The sequence below is a fragment of the Mastigoproctus giganteus genome, chromosome 3, assembly GCF_048544385.1.
Source record: "Mastigoproctus giganteus isolate SK-2022 chromosome 3, ASM4854438v1, whole genome shotgun sequence".
Lineage (NCBI taxonomy): Eukaryota > Metazoa > Arthropoda > Arachnida > Uropygi > Thelyphonidae > Mastigoproctus > Mastigoproctus giganteus.
In genome coordinates, this window is record NC_143577.1 from 88,856,616 (window position 1) to 88,877,648 (window position 21,033).

Below are 21,033 nucleotides of genomic sequence, written 5' to 3' on the forward strand. Positions count from 1 at the left end.
GTATGAAGGAAGGTTGTTCCAGAAAACGGCAGTTGAATGAGTAAACAAGGAGATGAAAAGTTGGTTCTGTGAGTTAAGTTAGACAGTAAATGGATGTTGGCTGGTGGCGGCATGTGTTCGGACTGTTTTCAAAGAGAGAGCAGGAATTATAGAAGCCAATTCAGAAGAACAGTGACATGGAAGTATATGTGGAAAAGGCATGCAGCAGAAACATTACATCTGGAGACAGTGAGTGGAAAGACTGTTAGAGAGGAGTCATTAATTAACTTAACTGCCCTCTTCTGAATGGAATCTAGAAGCCTGAGAGAGGTTTTGGGGGCACCGCCCCAGATGTGGGAAAAATATTTCATGGGCGGATTTGCGATTTGTACAGAATGAACAGCTGTTTGGAAGAAAAGTAATGCCGAGAGGAAAAGAGGAAGCAATATTTTTAATGTGCTTGTGCCAAGAGAAATTAGAAGTCAGGATAATCCGCAAAAGAGATATATCGTTTTTCCTAGAAATTGGAGTGTCACCAAAGATAAGCAGAGACGCTCCTTTTTTGCGAGAAATAAGACAAGACTGAGTTTTAGGAGGATAGAAATCAACTAAGTTGTCTTTGCCCCACTGGAGAATTACCTGGAGGTCGGCATTTAAGGAATTGGTAGTGGATATTCGAGAAGTTGAAGTTGATTAAGCAGGGAAATGCAATGTGCTATCATCGGCAAAACTATGGATAGGATTTACAGTCAGTGGAAGAAGGTCATTAATATACAAGAGGAAAAGAGTGGGAGAAAGAACTGAACCTTGGGAGACACCAGCATTAGTGGAAATGTTAGAAGACAGTGTGCCCTCTACCATCACGTTCAGTGAGCGATCAGAGAGAAAACTGGATAAACCATTAGATGGAAGCTTGTTTAGGAGACCTTTATGCCAAACACGATCAAAAGCCTTTGAGATGTCAGGAGCAACTGCTTGTGTTTCTCCCAAACTTTTCTAATTGAATTTGTCCATAAATGAGTAAACATAATCCAGAATATCACCAGTGGATCGAAACAGACGGAATCCATACTGGCGATCATTGATCAGATGGAAGGTTTCTAGGTAGTTTAAGAGTTGGTGGTTAATTGATTTCTAGATTACTTTAGAAAGAGTAGAAGTAATTGCATTGGGACAATAATTGGATGGGAGGTATGTCTCCCTTTTTAGGAACTGGCTGGATATGAGCAAATTTCCAAGCAGAAGGAAAAACACCTTTGGAATAAGAAAGTGAAAAAAGTCGGCAAACAACAAGAGTAAGCTCAGGAGCACAGGTTTTGAGAATAAGTGGAGAAATACCATCAGGAGCTGGAGCTTTCTTAGCATCAAGATTGATGAAAATCCTTTTGACAGAAGACCACAGGAGGCATTGAATGGGATGCTAGCAGGTGAGCTTTATCCTTGGCTGAAGTGACAATAGAACCATCTGGTTTTGACAGAGGTGGGAGCAGAGATGGGCAAAAGTTGCGGCCAATAGCTTTGGCAAGAGACCAGAATGCTCAGCTACTATTATGGCAAGAAGCAAGTTTTCTACTCTTAGCCTGTTCAAAATCTAGTTTGGACTGATTAATAACTGCTTTACAATCGTTGCAAGCTTTGGTGTAGGCAGATAATGAATCTGAAGATTTGGAAACAAACCAATTATGATATGCAACATTCTTCTCTTGAACAGTCTTACCATATTTATTGGAAAACCAAGGTATAGATAAAGGACGAGATTTTAAAGTGGAGTGTGGTAGAAAGTATTCCATTCCTACAAGAATAAAATCACTGACACGACCTGAGCAAACGTTGACATCAGAAGTTTTGAAACAGTAATCCGACCAAGGAAAAGAAGAAAAGAAATTTTGCAGGTAATCCCATTTTGCATTCTTGTTATGCCAAACAATACAAGGTTGGGAATAACCACGAGATAAAGGCCCCATTGGAGAAGAGACAATCACCAAGTTGTGATCTGAGGTGGTTAAAGGACCACTCACTTCGGCCGTGTACTTAGAAGGGTTGTTTTTGAGAAAAAGACCAAGCGTGTTGGCTGCATGGTTTGGATTGTCTGGTATTCTTGTAGGTAAATGAACAATCTGTGCAAGGTCATTAGTAATTCCAAAAGCCTCAGCATCTCGACCAGGTGGGTCAGTGTGACTAGAAAACAGAAGACAGCTGGAGTCGTGAACATTAAAATCACCAAGGAAAATTACCTGACTGTTAGGAAAGTTGAACTGGAGAAAGTCAAGTTGCAAAGAGAGGAAGTCAAAGAGCTCCAAGTGATTAGTGGAGTTAGGAGAATGGTAAAGACAGCAGATGAATTTGACAAAATGGGGTAGAGAGATTTTAAGCCAGAGAAGATCGAAACGAGGAGATTGCAAATTACCAAGTCTTTGACACGGAATATCGGAATGGACATATGCACAAATACCACCTTTGAGCCAAAAGGAATCATACAGTGAATAATTTTGGCAACTGAGATGAGCAGTGGTTGAAACAACTGATAACTGAGATTCTGTCAGAAAAAGTACATGGGGTTTGTCAGACTGCAAATGGAAATGGACATCGTTGAGATTAGAATTGAGACCACGTATATTTGTGAAATGAACTAGGAAGTGTTTGGGAGGTTTAGATATTTTCACAGATAAGCTTACTCTATTAGTTTGACAATTCATGGTGTAAGAAAAAGTTGGGGGGACATGCTGTATGAAGTAATGAAATTTTGGATAGGTGTACACATGGTAAGAATATCCAGATCTTTGACTTAACGTGGCCTCGACAATGCCTTCCACATACACACTACTCAGACTCCCTCCAGTCACTATCTGGCAGAGTAGAGGTAGCAAGATTATATACTAGCTGATCCTGAAGGGTTACCAATAGGTTCGGTCCAGTGTACTAACTAGCGGCCGGCCTGCGAATACCATTTTAGAACTGTACCCTCAAAATGTAAGGAAGATTGGATCCCACCATGATGTTCATCATAACCTCAAAAGTCATCAGTCATACTGCATGATGGAAGAGATGGGGAAGGGTTGACTGGAATTTAGCTCTGGAGACTAAACATGGGTTCCGCCACTTCAAAATTTACGCTATCAACTTCCCTAACAAAAGATGGAAGTCTGTTCCACCAATCGACTATCCTCTGGCTAAAGGCAAATTTTTGCACATCTATTCTACAACTGTCTTTCCTCAATTTGAATCTGTGTCCCCTCAGTTTCTTAATCTGAGCAAGAGAAGAATCCCATCAGCATTCAGCTTGCACAACCCATTCAATGTCTTATACACCTCAATCAGATCACCTTGCAAGTGTCTACTCTCTAGGTGCTGCAAAAGTTCTGCATTTCCAGAACTTAAGCCTTTCTTGGTAAGAGCACCCCTTTGTTCCCCTCACCAATCTTGTTGCCCTTCTTTGTACTTGTTCTAGCAACTCTACATCCTTCCTAAAATGAGGCCTCCAGACCTGTACACAGTACTCTAGGTGGGGTCTGACCATTGCCTTGTATAACGGGATAATCACATCCCTGTCCATTCTAGCAAAATTCCTATATATCATTGACAAGACTCCATGACCTGTCCTGGCAGCCCGTCTACACTTCTCAGCGAACTTCATATTTGACTGCACAATTACCCCTTGGTGTTTTTCACTTTCCACTTCCCTGTGTGTAGTACCACACAGTTGGTAGGTTTCTCTTCGGTTATTGCTACTCATATGCAGTAATTTGCATTTGTCAATGTTAAACTTCAGTTGCCACTTCTCAGCCCATTTGCCCAACTTATGTATATCCAGTTGGAGTAGCATACTGTGTTTGCTGTTGTTAACAACCCTGCCAACCTTTGTATCATCTGCAAACTTGGACATTAAACCTGATATACCTTCATCAATATCATTGATAAATATACAAAACAATGGGCCCAATCCTGGGGAACCCTGGGGAACTCCACTAATAACATTTGTCCACGAAGAGCAATGTCCATTGGTTACCGGTGCCTCCGTAGCCAGGTGAGAAGGAGCAGCAGTGCGTAGCACACGCTTCTTGATTAGATCGGGATTTGAGCCCGTCACCACCAAATACAGAGGATGCGGAAAGGTCAGGGAATGACCACTGCATATTCCCGGAGCAATATGGCCTTAGTTGCTAATGCTCATAAAAACCAAATAACAACAACAACCACCATTGGTTACCACTCTCTGTCGTCTCCCACTCAACCATCTCTTTATCCATTGTATCAACTTATCCTTAACGCCATACCTCTCCAATTTGTACAGAAATCTTCCATGTGCAACAGTATCAAAAGCTTTTCTGAAATCCAAGCATATGAATCAGAATTATTTTTGCATTCAGTTCCTTTGTGACCACATCATAGTATCCAGTTAAATTGGTCTGACAAGATCTCTTTTTAACAAACCCATGCTGTGTCTTAACTATTACTGCAGTCTTGTCCAGATGATCCTGCAGTGCTTCTTTAACCAGTGATTCCATTATTTTCCCCCGGAACACAAGTTAAACTAACAGGTCTATAGTTAGTTGTGTCGCCTTTTGAACCCCCCTTTGTGAATTGGTGATACATTTGCTCACCTCTAATCCATGGGGAGGACCAATATAATAAATAAATTTGATGAATTACTGATCAAATCATTAAAAGCAATCATTGTGGAGATAGTGACACTGTGTCAATCAGATATGAGAGATTCAGAATTTGAATATGGGGAGTATATGTATAGAAAGGACAGACAGACAGGGTGGGGGGGGTTAAGAAACAAAATCTAAGGCAGTGCATGTAGGTGGCCAGAGAAATGTTGAATCAGTTTAGTGTGACATATGCACTGGAAAACAAAATGAGAGTAAGAGTGTGTTATAGGCCTAATGACTATTTGAGTATAATGAACAACTTTTCAGACCTATAGAGTGAGCCACTAAATCAGAACGTTTTATAATTGGGAATTTTAACTTTCCGGATATTGACTGGAACTTGAGTCGGTTATTCACAGAGTATGGATTTTTGGATGACTGTTTCCAACACCAGCATGCTAGAGAGGCAAAAAGAATAAGCTATACTCTTGATCTAATTATCACCATGTGCCTTCATGTATTAAGAATCTGCAGATAAGACTCACTAAGTGACAGTGATTACAATATATTGATGTAGAATTTACTTAAAGATGTAATTATTTTCAAAGACAAGGGAAAGAGCTTTAGCTTTCATTAAAGTGACTGCAGTGGTCTGTCAGTTTTTAAATTGTATGCAGTGGGACCAAGTGATGAAGTTACTAACTGCAAATTCTAACTGGAAAGCATTCAGGAATATTATCATTGAAGCTACTAGGCTTTTTTTTATCAACTAACTCATGTGACGTGGTAGTTTACAAGAAGTCTCTTTACATAGTAGGTTACGAGAAGTCTCTTTGCCAGAGACTTTTCGTAGCCTACCTTAGCTTGCCTTAACCTCCTTTGAAACGTGATTGCAGGCCACTTTATATTTACTCTAGGCATCTGTATCACCTGATAATTTATATGCATCCGATACATTTTTCTTCACCTCCACAAGTCTCATTGGTTCATCTGACATCCATTTAGGTCCATGCCTTGAACTGTATCTGTTAGTAGACATAAAAACAGCAGAGATTTCTTTACTTATCGAGGGTTTAGTGTCAGACAACATTAACTACAAAACTGCATTTTTTTTAGATAACTTTAGTTTTACTTTATACAACTAACAATGCATATCATGTCATAGAACTGTAACTCTCTACTACTTTACAAATTAGCTTGGGCTGTATGTACATTTCTGGAAAACAAGAAAATGTCAAGACTTTTTCTTGGTTAATTACAAAAACATTGATTACAAAATGATTTTGTAGATTTAATCTTGATGATCTTGCTCAAGTTGTAGACAAACTGAATGGGTATTTTGCATGTGCATTCACAGTTGTGTAATAATTTTTTTTAGAATTTTTTGCAGAATTTGTTGATACTAAATGTCAAAAAGTCACCAGGGTTTGATGGGATCTATTCAGTTATATTAAAGGAAGCAGCAAAGGAGATAAATCTTTAGTCATGATTATGAGAGCATCCCTCAATTCAGGGGAGGTCCCTATGGCTGAAGGTGTGCAGATGTATCCACAATTCACAAAGGTGCAATCAAAGAGAGACATGAGTAATTACAGACCTGTTAGTGTGAATTCTCTTCTAGTGAATTTAATGGTGTCACTGGTTAAAGAAGTAATGCAGGATTATCTAGACAGGAATGCAGTTATACTGAACTGTGAGTATTGATTTGTTAAGGGGAAAACTTGTCTGACCAAGTTGATTGGATACTATGATGCAATAACAAGAGAACTAGATGCAGAAATAATTTTGATAGTATATACTTGAATTTCAGGAGAGCATTTGATACTGTTGACATAAAAGACTACCATACAAATTGGAGTAGTTTGGTTTTAAGGGCAAATTGGTGCAATGGATAAAGGGATAATTGAGTGGGAGAAGACAGAGTGGTCATGAAAGGAGACTGCTCTTCATGGACTAATATTATTAGTGGAGTGCCCCAGGGTTCAGTGCTGGGCCCATTGCTGTGTTCTGTATATATTAATAATATTGAAGAAGGCATATCAGGCTTTAATGTCTGATTTTGCAAATGATACAAAAGTTGGCAGAGTAGCTAATCATAATCATTAAAAGGGTATGCTACTGCAATCTAGACAAATTATTCAGAAATATTTAGAAGTGGCAATTGAAGTTTAATATTGACAGGTGCAAGGTACTTCATATGGGGAGTGGTAATCCCAGATTAGTATGTAGTCCCACATTCAGGTTAGTAGAAAATTAAAAAGACTTGGGGGGGGGGGTAATTGTTCATTCAGAAATGAAGTTGTGTGCAGTATAGATAGGCTGCCAGGACAGTTCATTTAGTTTTGTCAATGATATACAGAATTTTACCAGAAGGATAATGTATGGGAGCAGTAATCCCAGATTAGTGTGTGGTACTACATTCAGGGTAGTGGAGAATGAAAATGACCTAATGTGATGGCCTATGTCAGCAGCACAGACAGGCTGCCAGGACAGCTCATGGGGTTTTGTCAATGATATACAGAAATTTTGCCAGCAGGGATAAGGAAGCGATTATCCTATTGTTATAAGGCAGTGGTTAGGTCACATCTTGAGTACTGTATACAGGTCCAGAAACCTCAATTTTGGAGGGATGTGGATCTGTTGAAATAGGTGCAGAGAACCTATTTCAACAGATTTTCAAGGGGCTACAAAAGGGGTGCTCTTACCAGGGAAGGCTTCAGTTTTGCAAACTGCAGTGTCTGGGGAACTAGTCATCTGATTTAGGTGTTTATAGCTTTGAATGGATTAAGGAAGCTCAAACCTGATGAAATTCTTCCTCTTGCTCAGACTTCACTCATAATGGGGCATGAAATCAAATTGAGAAGGGTGGTTGGATATGTTGGAGTTTGTCTTCAGCCAGAGTTTGGTTGATTGTTGGAACAAACTCCTGTTTGGTGTTGTATAGGTGGTAGTTCTGAATAAATTCATTGAAGAACTAGGTGGTGAGCTGTTATAGGGGATGTACAGTTGAAGTGAGAAATGTTTTTTTTTATTTTTTTTATTGACTGATGCTATCAAAATTCCATGAATTTTGTGAGACTAGCCTAACTGCCTTGGCAAGCAACTTATTCTACCGATCAAGAACATGCAACCCTATTCTAATTTTGCCTGTTGGCATGACTATACTTCCTTATTGGCAACCTGCTTACACTGCAAGAAAACTACTTCATTTGCGTGCTTGTATTATGATCCTATATTTCCCATCCAGAACCATCTTTAATTCCATGTTCCTTGGTGTCTCTCCATGATCCACATCCCTCCTAATCACACTCATATTTGTGTCCCTCAAATGCAAAACTTAATTTAGTAGGATTGAATGTCAGTTGCTATCTTTTAAATCATATGGATAAATGATTTAAGTCATTTTGAACCAGCATAGCCTGTTCATGATTATATATCATCCTGCCTGCCTTTAAATTATCAGAAGACTTGGACATTTTTCCCTTTATATCCTTCATCAGTATCATCAAGGAACATGAGAAACAAGGGGGTCCAAAACACCAAATCATGAAGAAGCCCACTCATTACACTAGTCCATCTTGACAAATGCTTTTAATATTACTTTGTTTCCTTTTATTCAGCTAGTCCTTCATCTATTTATCTTTTCAGTGATCCCAGCAGAAATTTTGCCTGGGGACAGTTTATACTTTTCTCATTGGGGCGACTTGCTCAGCGTATACTGTACTATTTAAATTCATTTTGTAAAGTATTTATTTTCAGTTTTTCTAGCGGTCTTTCTGCCAGAGAAACTGCAGGTGCCATTAGGTTTGAATAAAGCCAAAAACAATTAGTATTATATTTAGATAAAACTTTTACAAGTATTAATACATGACAGTACAATTATATAATACAAAAAAGATGTTTGGGGGCTGAACTAATGTCCCCATGGGTGCATCAGTGTGCACAGTAGCCTCTCATGGGGGAACAAATTTAAGTATACAATATTGAAATTGTTTCCTGCATGTAAAATGCTTAGACTTCACATTAATCACATTTTTTGGGCAGGATTTTTTCCCTCATAATCCTGTATTGTGATCACTTTAGGATTTTTCCTACAATTCTATTCAAGTTGATCCCTGAAATCCTTCCTTAGTGGCATATGATGCAAGAAAGAAAGCTTATAAAGCATCAGCTAAAAAAGAAAGAAAAAAAAAACCTGCCGCATGATGCAAGAAAGCTTATAAAGCATCAGCTAAAAAAGAAAGGAAAAAAACCCTGCCACATCATCATGATTATTCCTCCAATAATTTTTCTAGTTCTTCCTTGAATTTATTCAAACTATCAACTCCTACAAAAACAAATGGAAGTTCGTTCCTACAATCAACCACCCACTAGCTGATTCAGCATATCTATTCCACAACCATCCTGCCTCAGTTTGAATTTATATCTCCTCATTTGCATAGTCTGAGCAGGAAGAAGAATCTCATCAGCATTGAGCTTGCTCAAGCCATTTAAAGCCTTAAACACCTCAATCAGATTACCTTGTGGGAGCCTAGTCTCCAGTTGCTGCAATTTGCAGAACTAAAGTTCTTGGTAAGACCACAGTTAGTTCCCTTCATCGCTTTTGTTGCCCTTCTCTGCTCCTCTTCCAGCAGCTCTAATTCTTCCTGAAATTAAGCCTCCAGACCTATATGCAGTATTCAATGTATGGCTTAACCATGTCTTGTGAAATGAGATAATCACCTCCTTATCCTGCTAGAAAAGTTCCTGTATATTATTGACAAAATGTCATGAGCTGACGTGGCAGTGTATGCACTGATCAGAAATCATCATATGTAACTGCACAATTATCCCTAGTCTATTTCATTTTCTGCTACCCTGAGTGTACTCTGCTATATGTGGTAACATACCATGTGTGACATTACACACGTGGTATGTTAATATATCATTACTGGTACCCATATGTAGTATCTTGCATTTGTCAATAATAAACTTCACCTGCCATTTCTCAGCCCATCTCTGAGGGAAAACCTTCCTTGAAAGATACAGTATTATGAATTATAACTGAGTGAACATGGTGGTTTTATAGAACAAAAGAACCATAAAAAGAAAAGAAAAGTGGAGGTTATTTTGACTCCAATGCAGATGACATTTGGTTTGAATAACGCCAGAAGCATTTAGTATGTTATGTTTTATGTAAAACTTATGCAAATATTGTTTAGTTAACTGATATAGCTATAACAGATTGAAATATATTTCAGGCATCAGAATGGGATCAAGAGGGAGCACTCTAGTTGATATGAGTTCTTCAGCTGTGTATATTCAGAATCTCATTCAGCAAAATTGTGTAGTGGTGTTTTCTAAATCGCATTGCCCTTACTGCAGATCTGCAAAACAGGTATAATTATTGCCAAATTATTAGGATGATATATTAATTGTTGACATATTTAGTTGCTCAGTAATTTATATTCATAAGACATTTTTTGAACTTATCCCAGCAGTGGTCACCCAAATCATAGCAAACACAGTTGTATGGCAACTGTGTTTGCTAAAAACTTTTCTAAAAATTTTTTATTTTTAGAAAAGTTTTTAAATTTTTGAATTCTTTGTGTGTGTACCAATGTATGATCTTTTTTTAATGGATTGCAGTATACAATTTTTTAATGCAAATTTAAAAATCGTGATTATTTTCACATAATTTTCAATAAAACACAACTGTTATTAGTTCTTCTCAAAATTAAAAAAAAAAAAGATGTTACAAGCATGAAATAATAATATGAAAGTATTAGTCCCTCTCATTTTCCAATGTAAAAAATCATTAAAAATTACATATTTCTTCTTATTTCTAGCTGTATCTAGTGAATTTATATATGCATTTTATTGAATAATCTAATGCATACTTGTAGGGCTTTGAGTTCCAGTGTCAGTTTGCTGTATGTACAGATTATAGGTGGAAAATAAAATTAATTTTTGGTCTCAAAAATCTTATCATAAAATTTATATGTTTTGGCTAATTTTATATAAATAATTTATAAAAATATAAATATTTTTATAAATTTTATATTTATAAAATTATAAATATAAAATTTATATTTATAATTTTCAATAAAACAAAACTGTTATTAGTTCTTCTCAAAATTAAAAAAAAAAAAAGATGTTACAAGCATGAAATAATAATATGCAAGTATTAGTCCCTCTCATTTTCCAATGTAAAAAATCATTAAAAATTACATATTTCTTCTTATTTCTAGCTGTATCTAGTGAATTTATATATGTATTTTATTGAATAATCTAATGCATACTTGTAGGGCTTTGAGTTCCAGTGCCAGTTTGCTGTATGTACAGATTATAGGTGGAAAATAAAATTAATTTTTGGTCTCAAAAATCTTATCATAAAATTTATATTTTTTGGCATTCTAGATTTCATATCTAGAATGCCAAATTAAAATTAGTAAAACTTATTGGGATAACAGAAATGGGCATGCAAGAGCCCTTTATATCTTTTGGCTATCTATCTGCTCAAAGCTCCTGATGAGTAGTGGAGAGATGACCACATGGATGAATGGAATGAATGGATTATTGCTAATTCTGGTTATTATTAATTTAAATTTAATTTAGTTTAGTATATAGATATAGCATTAATGATTAAGTCCATTAGCATTAGTAGAGGCATATGATGCAAGAAAGCAAGCTTATATAGCATCAGCCAAAAAAAAAAAAAAAAACTTCCCATTTCAACCATCCATTCACTCCAAATGTTTGTCTAGTTCTGCCTCTAACTTAAGTCATTGACCTCCACTACAAGAGATGGAAGTTTGTTCCAACTATCAACCACCCTCAATTTGATTTGTCCCCTCAGGTGAGTAATCTGAGAAAGAGGAAGAATCATCAGCATTGAGCTTGCTCAAACCATTCAAGGCCTTATACACCTCAATTAGGTCACCTTGAAGGTGCCTAGTATCCAGAAGCTGCAATTTGCAGAATTTACGCCTTTCTTGGTAACCCCAACCTTTTGTTCCACTCACCAATCTCATTGCCCTTCTTTCTACTCGTTCAAACAGCTCCACATCTTTCCTAAAATAAGGCCTCCAGACCTCTATACAATATTCAAGGTGTGGCCTGACCATTGCCTTATACAAGGGAACAATCACTTCCTTATCTCTATTAGCAAAATTCCTGTATGTTATTGACAAGACATCATGAGCTACTCTTGAGCCTGTCTGCACTGCTCAGAAAACTTCATATCTGACTGCAAAATCACCCCAGCTCCTTTTCATTCTCCACTACGCTGAGTGTAGTACCACCACCCAGTTGATATGTTACTCTGGGGTTACTGCTATCCATATGCAGTACTTTACATTTGTCAATGCTAAACTTCAGTTGCCGCTTCTCAGCCTATCTGCTCAACTTTTCCAGATCCTGTTGCAGTAGCATCCTATCATTACTGTCATTAAAAACCCTGCCAACCTTCATATCATCTGCAAATTCCCTCTGTGTTCTCCCACTCAACCATCCTTTTATCTATTGTAGCAACTTTCCCTTAATGCCATACTGCTCCAGTTTGTACAGTAGTCTTCCATGAGCCACAGTATCAAAAGCTTTCCTTTTTAAACCTAGGCAGATAACTAGCTGACTGCATTACTTTTTAACCAATAACTCCATTATTTTCCCTGGAACAGAAGTCAAACTAAGAGGTCTGAAATTACTCATGGCACCCTTTGATCTCCTTTTGTAAATTGGGGGTACATTTGCACATCTCCAGTCTGCAGTCTTTCCCTGAATCCAAGAATGCTCTGATAATTATGGCTAATGGTTTGCTTATCTCCTTTGCTACCTCCCTTAATATAATTGGATAGATCCCATCCATCCTAGGTGCCTTTCTCACATTTAATTTCAACCATTTCTCTTTCACTTTGCTCTCAGTTATTACAAAATCATTTAGCTCTGTCAGAATTTGATAAACTACTAGCATCCACGTTCCTAAAGAATTCCTCATGTGCGAATGTAGATGCAGTATACTTATTCAGTTTGTCATCAACCTTAGTAGGATTGTGAATAGTTGAACCATTAATATCAAGAGGACCAAAGTGATTCATTCCTTTCCTTCTAGTGCTTACATAAGTAAAGAAGTCTTTGCTGTTTTTATTTGCATTCTTTGCCAAAAATTTATCTTAATCCGCCTTCACTTGCCTCACCTCCTTTTTGACTTGATTATAGACTAACTTATAGTATTTCTTAGTTGGTATAAAAAGCCTGGTGGCTTCTATAATTATTCCATTAAATGCTTCCCATATAGAATTTCCTCAATGTAACATCATCAGTTGGTCTTACTGCATAGTATTTAAAACTGTCTGAGACCACTGTAGTTACCTTTATGGAAGCAAAACCCTTCCCTTTATACTTGATCATACTTACATCTTATTTAAATCCCACATTAGTACACGGTGATCACTACCACCTGGTGTTTCTTTTATCTGCAGATTCTTAATGCATAAATATCACTGCTGATAATCAGATCAAGTGTATTACTCTCTCATATGCTGTTGTAGAAAACAGTCATCCAATAAATTCACAAAAGCCTTGCTAATGTGTGAGTGACCAATCCACAAGTTATAAGGCATTCTGTACTGGCCCACTCTGTTTACTGCGTAGTTCTTTGTTATTCTCGTCACATTCATTATTCCTGTTACACTCTCCTTTCATTTTCCTTTTCCCAGTGTTTGTCACACAAAACTGATTCACCATTGTCCGGGCCATCTGTTAACTGGATGCGCTGCGTTAGATTTAATATGCTTCTTAACTAAGAGCATAACGGCACCACCCTTCCTGTCCTGTCCTGTCCTGTCTGCCCTTTCTGTACACATTGTACTGTTCATATTCAGTTTCTGCATCCCTAATTTGGTATCCCCACAATGTGTGCATTTGTTCACTTGGCCAGCACTCCAGATTCATTAAATTTATTTACTCTGCTCCTAGCCTTGGTCTACATGCAAGTATACATGCACCTTCTTACTCTTAGTTACCCTAACACACACCCATGTACTTACTTGAATTAAATCTAGAGTCCTGCTAATAATCAGATCAAAAGTATTTCTCTCACTTGTTCCATGATTGCTCACTGCAGGACAGACCATGCTGAAATCTCTGATGTCTTTCTTTCCAGGCTGTGATACATTTGAATAGAAGCAGTGTATGAATCACCATTACCTTTGCCTGTGGATATCATTAATCTGCTTGTCTCTGTATTCCTCAGTTTTTTGACCCACCTAATACTGCCTGAATAGCATCAGTATAAGTATTCTTGCACCATTTCTATTTAAGTGTATCCTATCGCTGTAGAAGCAGTCTCTCCATTGAACAAGCACAGACCATGCTGAGAAAAGTTCTATGCCTTTAGCCTTGCACAATCTCTTCGGGGCTGAATTTGGCAATGGGTTAACAAGCAATCAAGCTAATGTTGAGAGAGCAGTTGCTGAAGCACATCGTTAAAGGGCTAAAGAAGATGTGGTACAGACTAACTGTAAATCATCCTTTCTGCTATTGTCATAATGTGTTTTGAGAGGCATTTTGCGATTTTAGTCCTACTTTCAATGCCATGTGGTTAAAACTTGGGTTCTAACCTTGTCTAGATCTGGTGGCCTTTTTTTTTTTTTTTTTTATTTTCTTCACACTGAGTTAGCAGATCTCTGGCAAAAAAAAAAAAACTTAAGTTTTCCATCCAGGAAATCTGGGTTTTTCATCCGGATAGACAAAATGTGTCAAAAGGCAGTGAACACATTAAGTTTGTCAGTTAGAATTTTCACTTGAAGTTTGTTTTGCCTGTCATTCCAAACGTCATATATAAAAAAAATAATAATAAATAAATGATAGTAAGGCAGGAAGCTTTTCTGGATACAGGAAAGCTTTAACTTGTTTTTTTTTATGTATAATTACCCCCATAATTTCATCAGTGTAATTTAGAAATACCCGGTATGTTTATTTATTTATGATAATTAAGCAGTTAAATGAAAATACTGAAGGCAAATGTGAGGACCAGTAGTGGGTTACAGGTTTTGCATCATTGGTCTGTGATATCATACAGTTTTTTTGATGAGAATTTACTCTGTGACACAGTGACCTCTATAATCTTCAGCTATTTGTAATGAAACTCTCAAAATAAGTGAAATATATACTGGACAAATTCAATAAAAATCAGTAAAATATATTGAATGAAATCAGTGAAAAAAAAAATCAAATTACAGTGGATGCCCCCTTTATGAGTTCACTGTACGTTCAAATCATTTTATGATGAATTCTCCATAAAAAAATATTGTTCACTATATGAGATGTGGTAAGCGCCGGTCATTGTGATAAGGTTTGTGAATTGATTTCAGTTCTATTCAATGGCGATTCTAATATGGGAAAATAGGAGGAATATTACCACAGGCTATAAAAGTAAAGAACACAATACACTTTATTACATTACCAATTAACAAAATTAAATGATATGTGAAAATCGGAAGAATATTTTCCACAGACTAGCAAAATAAAAATAAATTTATGCTTATGTACACAGCTTAATTAATACTGTAATATGTACATACTAACTAATTGATATTTCTTTACTTTTTTTACTTTTTAAAAATTTTAAAACAGTAAAAAAGATAAGCAATCAATAACAAAGAACATGGCACACACAAATTGCAACTAATATAATATGTGCATGTGAGATACAGAGTAACAAGTTTACAAAGCATAAAAAGTGAAGAAGCATAAGAGAAGAAGATAGTGAAAATTTATTTGTCTTTTATATGATTGAACAGGAAGGGGAAACGCATTTCACCATAATAACATAAAAATCCACAATGCAGTAACATAGTTTACTACCCATTTATAATAGACTGCACTAACAGAAAAGCCCAATTAACAGGAAATTGAAAATTGTTTTTGTTTTATGGTTGTGATCTCGAGAAATGTGCTTTAGAAAAATATCATAAAGGCATTCAAAATTGATTCTTATAACCGAATGTGTGATAATGATGAAAGTGTAGTGTATTTTAATGAGACTTGAATTGGTTTTTTGAAATGAAAGCTACTGATTCCACTAACCAATGATCATGTTAACCGACACTTACTTATTTCACTTTATGATGGGATTACAATTGTCTCCAACCGGATCACGTGGTCCTCCCTCTCAGCCAATAGCAGAATTTGTAAACGTGTTGGCCATGTGTTTTGTTTTTGGATCCTTTAGTTTAAGTTATTTTTTGTGTAGTGCATTATCAATATATTAGTTTTAATGATTTTTTTTTATCAATATGTACAATTTCCATTATAAAAATCACATTTTGGAGAGATAAATAGCTTAGTTATATAGTGGAATTTTCAACTTCCGTGGTCTTGGAATGAACTACCAAAAAACAACGTTATTGGGTTCACATTACAAAATTTCATGATATGATGGTGTCTCTGGAACGGATTAATATTGTAAAGCTTGGTCCACTGTGTATTGTTATTGACAATAGTATAATCAATTAATTTTATTTACTGCATTTTTAGGAATCATGATAGTTTCTTCATTTTATAATATATGTTGATAATATTATTTTAGACCTTTTATCTTTATAGATTGTTATAAAGGAGGGCTAAATTTATTGAAACAGTTCATTTAATAGTATGCTAGTTTCCTGAATTTCTAGAGAGAACTGGAAATGAATCTGTTTTTACTTTGTGAAAGTGCCAACTCTGTCTACAGTCATATGGTTAGAAAGGAACAAAAATGAAGAAAGTGTACAGTTTACAAATTAATAAATATTTAAGATGTTAAGAAAGGGTGATTACTGTAAAAGATTAGGGTTATTTCTGTGACATAAGGCTGTGCATAGTTGAAGTAATTGATATTTAATTCTGTTATTTATATACTAAACTTTTTTTTGTGTGTGTGTGTGTGTTTTGTACAATTTTTAAAAATAATTATTTGTCAATACCTGTTTTCGTTTAGTGGTAGTAGTAATAGAGGCATGTGATGCAAGAAAGCAAGCATATGAATTTATGTAGCATCAACCAAAAAAAAAATTCAATTTCTAACCTGGAATTGCAATGATAATAATAATTATTATTACATCATATTAATACCTTGGTATTTCAGATATTTAAGAAGCATGGTGTTGAATTTCTGTCAGTTGAATTAGACAATAGACAAGATGGAAAAGAAATGCAAAGTATATTAGGAAATATGACTGGGGCTAAGACAGTAAGTTTGTTTTATAAAGTACTATTGTAAATTGTATACAAATTGTATGACTTATTATTTAAATTATTATTTTTAATTACTATTATCCCTCAGAATATATTACTGTAGGTGTGGGTGTGTATAACTGAACCTGTACTTGTACTGATAATCATTACAGCCTGTGTTTATAGGTATCCTCTCTATTGTGCATTATTAATGGGAGTAAATCTGTTGAAATAATACTCAAAGCAATAAACACTTATTAGTAAACAGTGCAAATTACACCAGCTGAAGCCACTGCAGCACTGTACAATTGAAAAGCATGATGAACAAACAGAACATTCATCACAAAATGATGCATAGAAATACAGTAATTCATGATGCCCTGATATATCTTGCAGCGTGTAGCTGATATTATCAGTATGTATATATATATGTATGTATATAACCTTCAAATTATATTTATGGATTTTTTTATGTTAATTACTATTAAATGTACACTGAATTGGCTTTGCAATAGCACTGCCTAGGTAATACCTCATGACCACCTTTAGCCCATAAAACATCCCATACACTTGGCATGGACTCCACAAGGTGTTGCAGTGTCCTATGGTAGTGCTACCCATGCATTGTACAATTGTCCGGTGTTGTCTGCACGTTTTCAGTTCGATGGTTGTAACATCAAATGTCAGTTTTCAGTATGTCCCAAACCTCCTCCATTGGGTGAGTTGGGCAGCCATGGGAGAACAGATAATTCATTGTCATATTCTTGAGACCAGTTAGCAACCTGCAGGGCTTTGGGGCTTGTCATGTTATCTTGCTCATAAACACCAGAGTTGTCTGGATACACTGTCATCATGAAGGGATGTACTTGGTTGATGATGATAGAACGTAAGGCATTACCATCAAGCCATTGATTAATGGTGATCAGAGGACCCAGGGTATGCAATGAAAACAGTCCCCAAACCATAACACCACCACTTCCAGCTTGCTGAACACCAATAGTGCATCCAGGTGCCATGGCTTCATGTTGCTTTCTGCAAATGCAGATATCCATCAGCATGATAGAGTTGGAAATGGGATTCATCAGACCAGGCGACAGATTTCCATATGTCAGTGGTCCAGTATGGGTGCTGACATGCCCATGCAAGGTGCAGTTTCTTGTGTCTTGCATTAGCATTAGCATTAGTAGAGGCATTTGATGCAAGAAAGCAAGCTTATGCAGCATCAGCCAAAAAAAAAAAAAAAAAACCCACTCCACTTCACCCCTCTGTTCGTTCAAAGTACCTGTCCAGCTGAGCCTTAAACTTATTTAGGCTATCAACTTCCACAACAAGGGATGGAAGTCTGTTCCACCAACCAACCACCCGCTGGCTAAAGGCAAATTTCCGCACGTCTATCCTACATCTGTCTTTCCTCAATTTGAATTTATGCCCTCTCAGGTGATTATTCTGAGCGAGAGGAAGAATCCCATCAGCATTGAGCATGCTCAAACCATTCAAGGCTTTATACACCTCTATCAGATCACCTCGCTGGTGCCTAGTCTCCAGACACTGTAATTTGCAAAATTTAAGCCTTTCTTCGTAAGAATACCCCTTTGTTCCATTCACTAATCTTGTTGCCCTTCTCTGTACTCGTTCCAGCAGCTCTACATCCTTCTTGAAATGAGGCCTCCAGACCTGTATACAGTACTCTAGGTGTGGCCTGACCATTGCCTTATACAAGGGAATAATCACTTCCTTATCCCTGCTAGAAAAATTCCTATATATCATTGACAATACACCATGAGCTACTCTTGCAGCCCATCTGCACTGCACAGAGAACTTCATATCTGCCTGCACAACCACCCCCAGGTCCCTTTCATTCTCTACCACTGTCAGTGTAGTACCACAGAGTTGATACGTTGCTCTGGGGTTGCTGTTTCCCATGTGTAGTACTTTACATTTGTCAATGTTAAACATCATTTTCCACCTCTCAGCCAATCTGCTCAACCTTTCCAGATCCTGTTGCAGCAGCATAGTGTCAGTAGTGTCCTTGACAACCCTGCCTACCTTTGTATCGTCTGCAAACTTCGACATTAAGCTTGATATACCATCATCAATATCATTTATGAATACAGAAAACAATAATGGACCCAACACTGAGCCCTGAGGGACTCCACTAATAACATTAGTCCACGACGAGCAGTGTCCATTGATTATCACTCTCTGTCTTCTCCCCCTCAGCCACCCCTTTATCCACAGCAGCAATTTGCCTCTAATGTCACACTGCTCCAATTTGTGCAGCAGTCTTCCATGTGCAACAGTATCAAAAGCCTTTCTTAGATCCAAGTATATAATATCAAAGTTATTCCCTGCATCCAGTTCCTTTGTGACTGCATCATAGTATCCAATCAAATTGGTCAGGCAAGACTTCCCCTTAACAAAACCATGCTGTGTCCGAGCTATAACTGAAGTCTTGTCTAAATGATCCTGCAGTGCTTCTTTAACTAGTGCCTCCATTAATTTTCTTGGAACAGAAGTTAAACTCACAGGTCTATAATTACTTGTGTCAGCCTTTGATCCTCCTTTGTGAATCGGGGTCACATTTGCACATCTCCAGTCTGTGGGTACCTCCCCTGAGTCCAAGGAAGCTCTCATAATTATGGCTAAGGGTTTGCTTACTTCCTCTGCTGCCTCCTTTAATATAACTGGATAGATCCCATCCACCCCGGGTGCCTTTCTTGTGTTTATCTTCAACAATTTCTCCTCCACTTTACTCTCAGTTATTACAAGATTCTCTAGCTTACTGCTAGAGTTGAATACACCTCTGGCTTTCCCCTCGCTAAATAACTCCTCATGTGTGAATGTCGATGCAAAATATTCATTTAGTTTGTTAGCTACCTGAGCAGGATCATCAACAGTTGACCCATCGATATCAAGTGGACCAATCTGATTCATCCCCTTCCTTCTAGAGTTTACATAAGTAAAGAACTCTTTGCTGTTTTTCTTTGCATCCCTTGCCAAAGATTTCTCGTAATCTGCCTTCGCCTGCCTAACCTCCTTTGTAACTTGGTTACAGATCAACTTGTATCTATCATTGAGTAGGTATTGAGTAGGCTTCATTGAGTAGGTATCCATAACAGCCATGGACTGCTGTAGACTATATTAGCTAATGTGTAACACATTGTCTATATAGATACTGGTCTTGCTATTCCTGCATTGTATTGGGTGTTAGCTGGGCCACTATGAGAAGGGACACGTGATACTCACCGTGGGGGTTGACTACATTGTAGATCTCCCATATGTGACCTTTGGCTGGTTGTTTGACTGTTGTTGAGCCAGACACAGAAGATTTGTGATGCTGCAGAATGGGAGCACTTAACCGTGTTGGAAAATGATGGGGAGCATGTCTTACATGCCTGTTCTCTCCAGGAATCTACCTATTTCCAGAATAGGACAACTATATACAGGAGATGAACATTACCTGCTCACTGAAAGGACAAATACAACCATCTATTTTCTTACATTCAAGAAATATTCATCATAAGCAACAACAGACTGACAAAATGTGCAAATGTGTCCACTTCCAGCTAATTAGCAAGACTACAACAGAACTGATGAATACCTACTCCTTACCTGAAGGATGGCAAATTCCAGCAGAGGGGAACATACTGCAGCCAGGGGACCCCTGCACCAGCCAACATTTTTTATTTATTTTTAAATTTTTTTATTTTACTTTATTGTTATTACTTTATTTTATTTATTTATTTATTTTTTATGGAGTCCCCTTTACCTGGGAAGCTCAGGCGACCCAGGGACACCAGGCCTACCTAGAGTAATGATTCCAGACTCCCTAGCTCATGATTAGCAGACAATATTGAGGGTCAACACATCACATTTTCTGGCATTAATAGAGAACTGTATCTCAAGAGAGCTGATAGTGGAGTTGTGGGCAACCACCGGTGCTGCTTAACCCTTAACGTTGTCCACTAATCATGTTGGCCATTGTTGAGATATTTTTACCTGCATGTCTTGCCCCATTGTTATTCCATGTTCGAAGTCAGAAAGCTCTCGACATTGGCTCATTCTTCATTGCAGATACCCAAAAAACCAATTACTCTGTGTGAAAACTGCAGTTATATATTCACCATTCCTGACTTTGAGATTTCACGAGCATCACAGACCAGTTCCTACATAAATGGGTGTTGCCAATGTAAATCCAACTCAATGTATGTGCAGTGTTTTATATAATGTAATGTTATTATACATTTTTCTAAAACATAATGTT

General features: G+C 37.1%; 1 protein-coding gene across 1 annotated transcript in view; it reads left to right on the forward strand.

Moving 5' to 3' along the window:
* Nucleotides 1–21,033, forward strand: part of LOC150088145 (uncharacterized) — a 57,486-nt gene that overhangs the window by 8,794 nt on the left and 27,659 nt on the right. Inside the window, exons 2-3 of the mRNA XM_090370589.1 lie at nucleotides 9,815–9,951; nucleotides 16,681–16,785. Coding sequence (XP_090226715.1) covers nucleotides 9,815–9,951; nucleotides 16,681–16,785 — 242 coding nt within the window. The remainder of the gene's footprint in view (nucleotides 1–9,814; nucleotides 9,952–16,680; nucleotides 16,786–21,033) is intronic.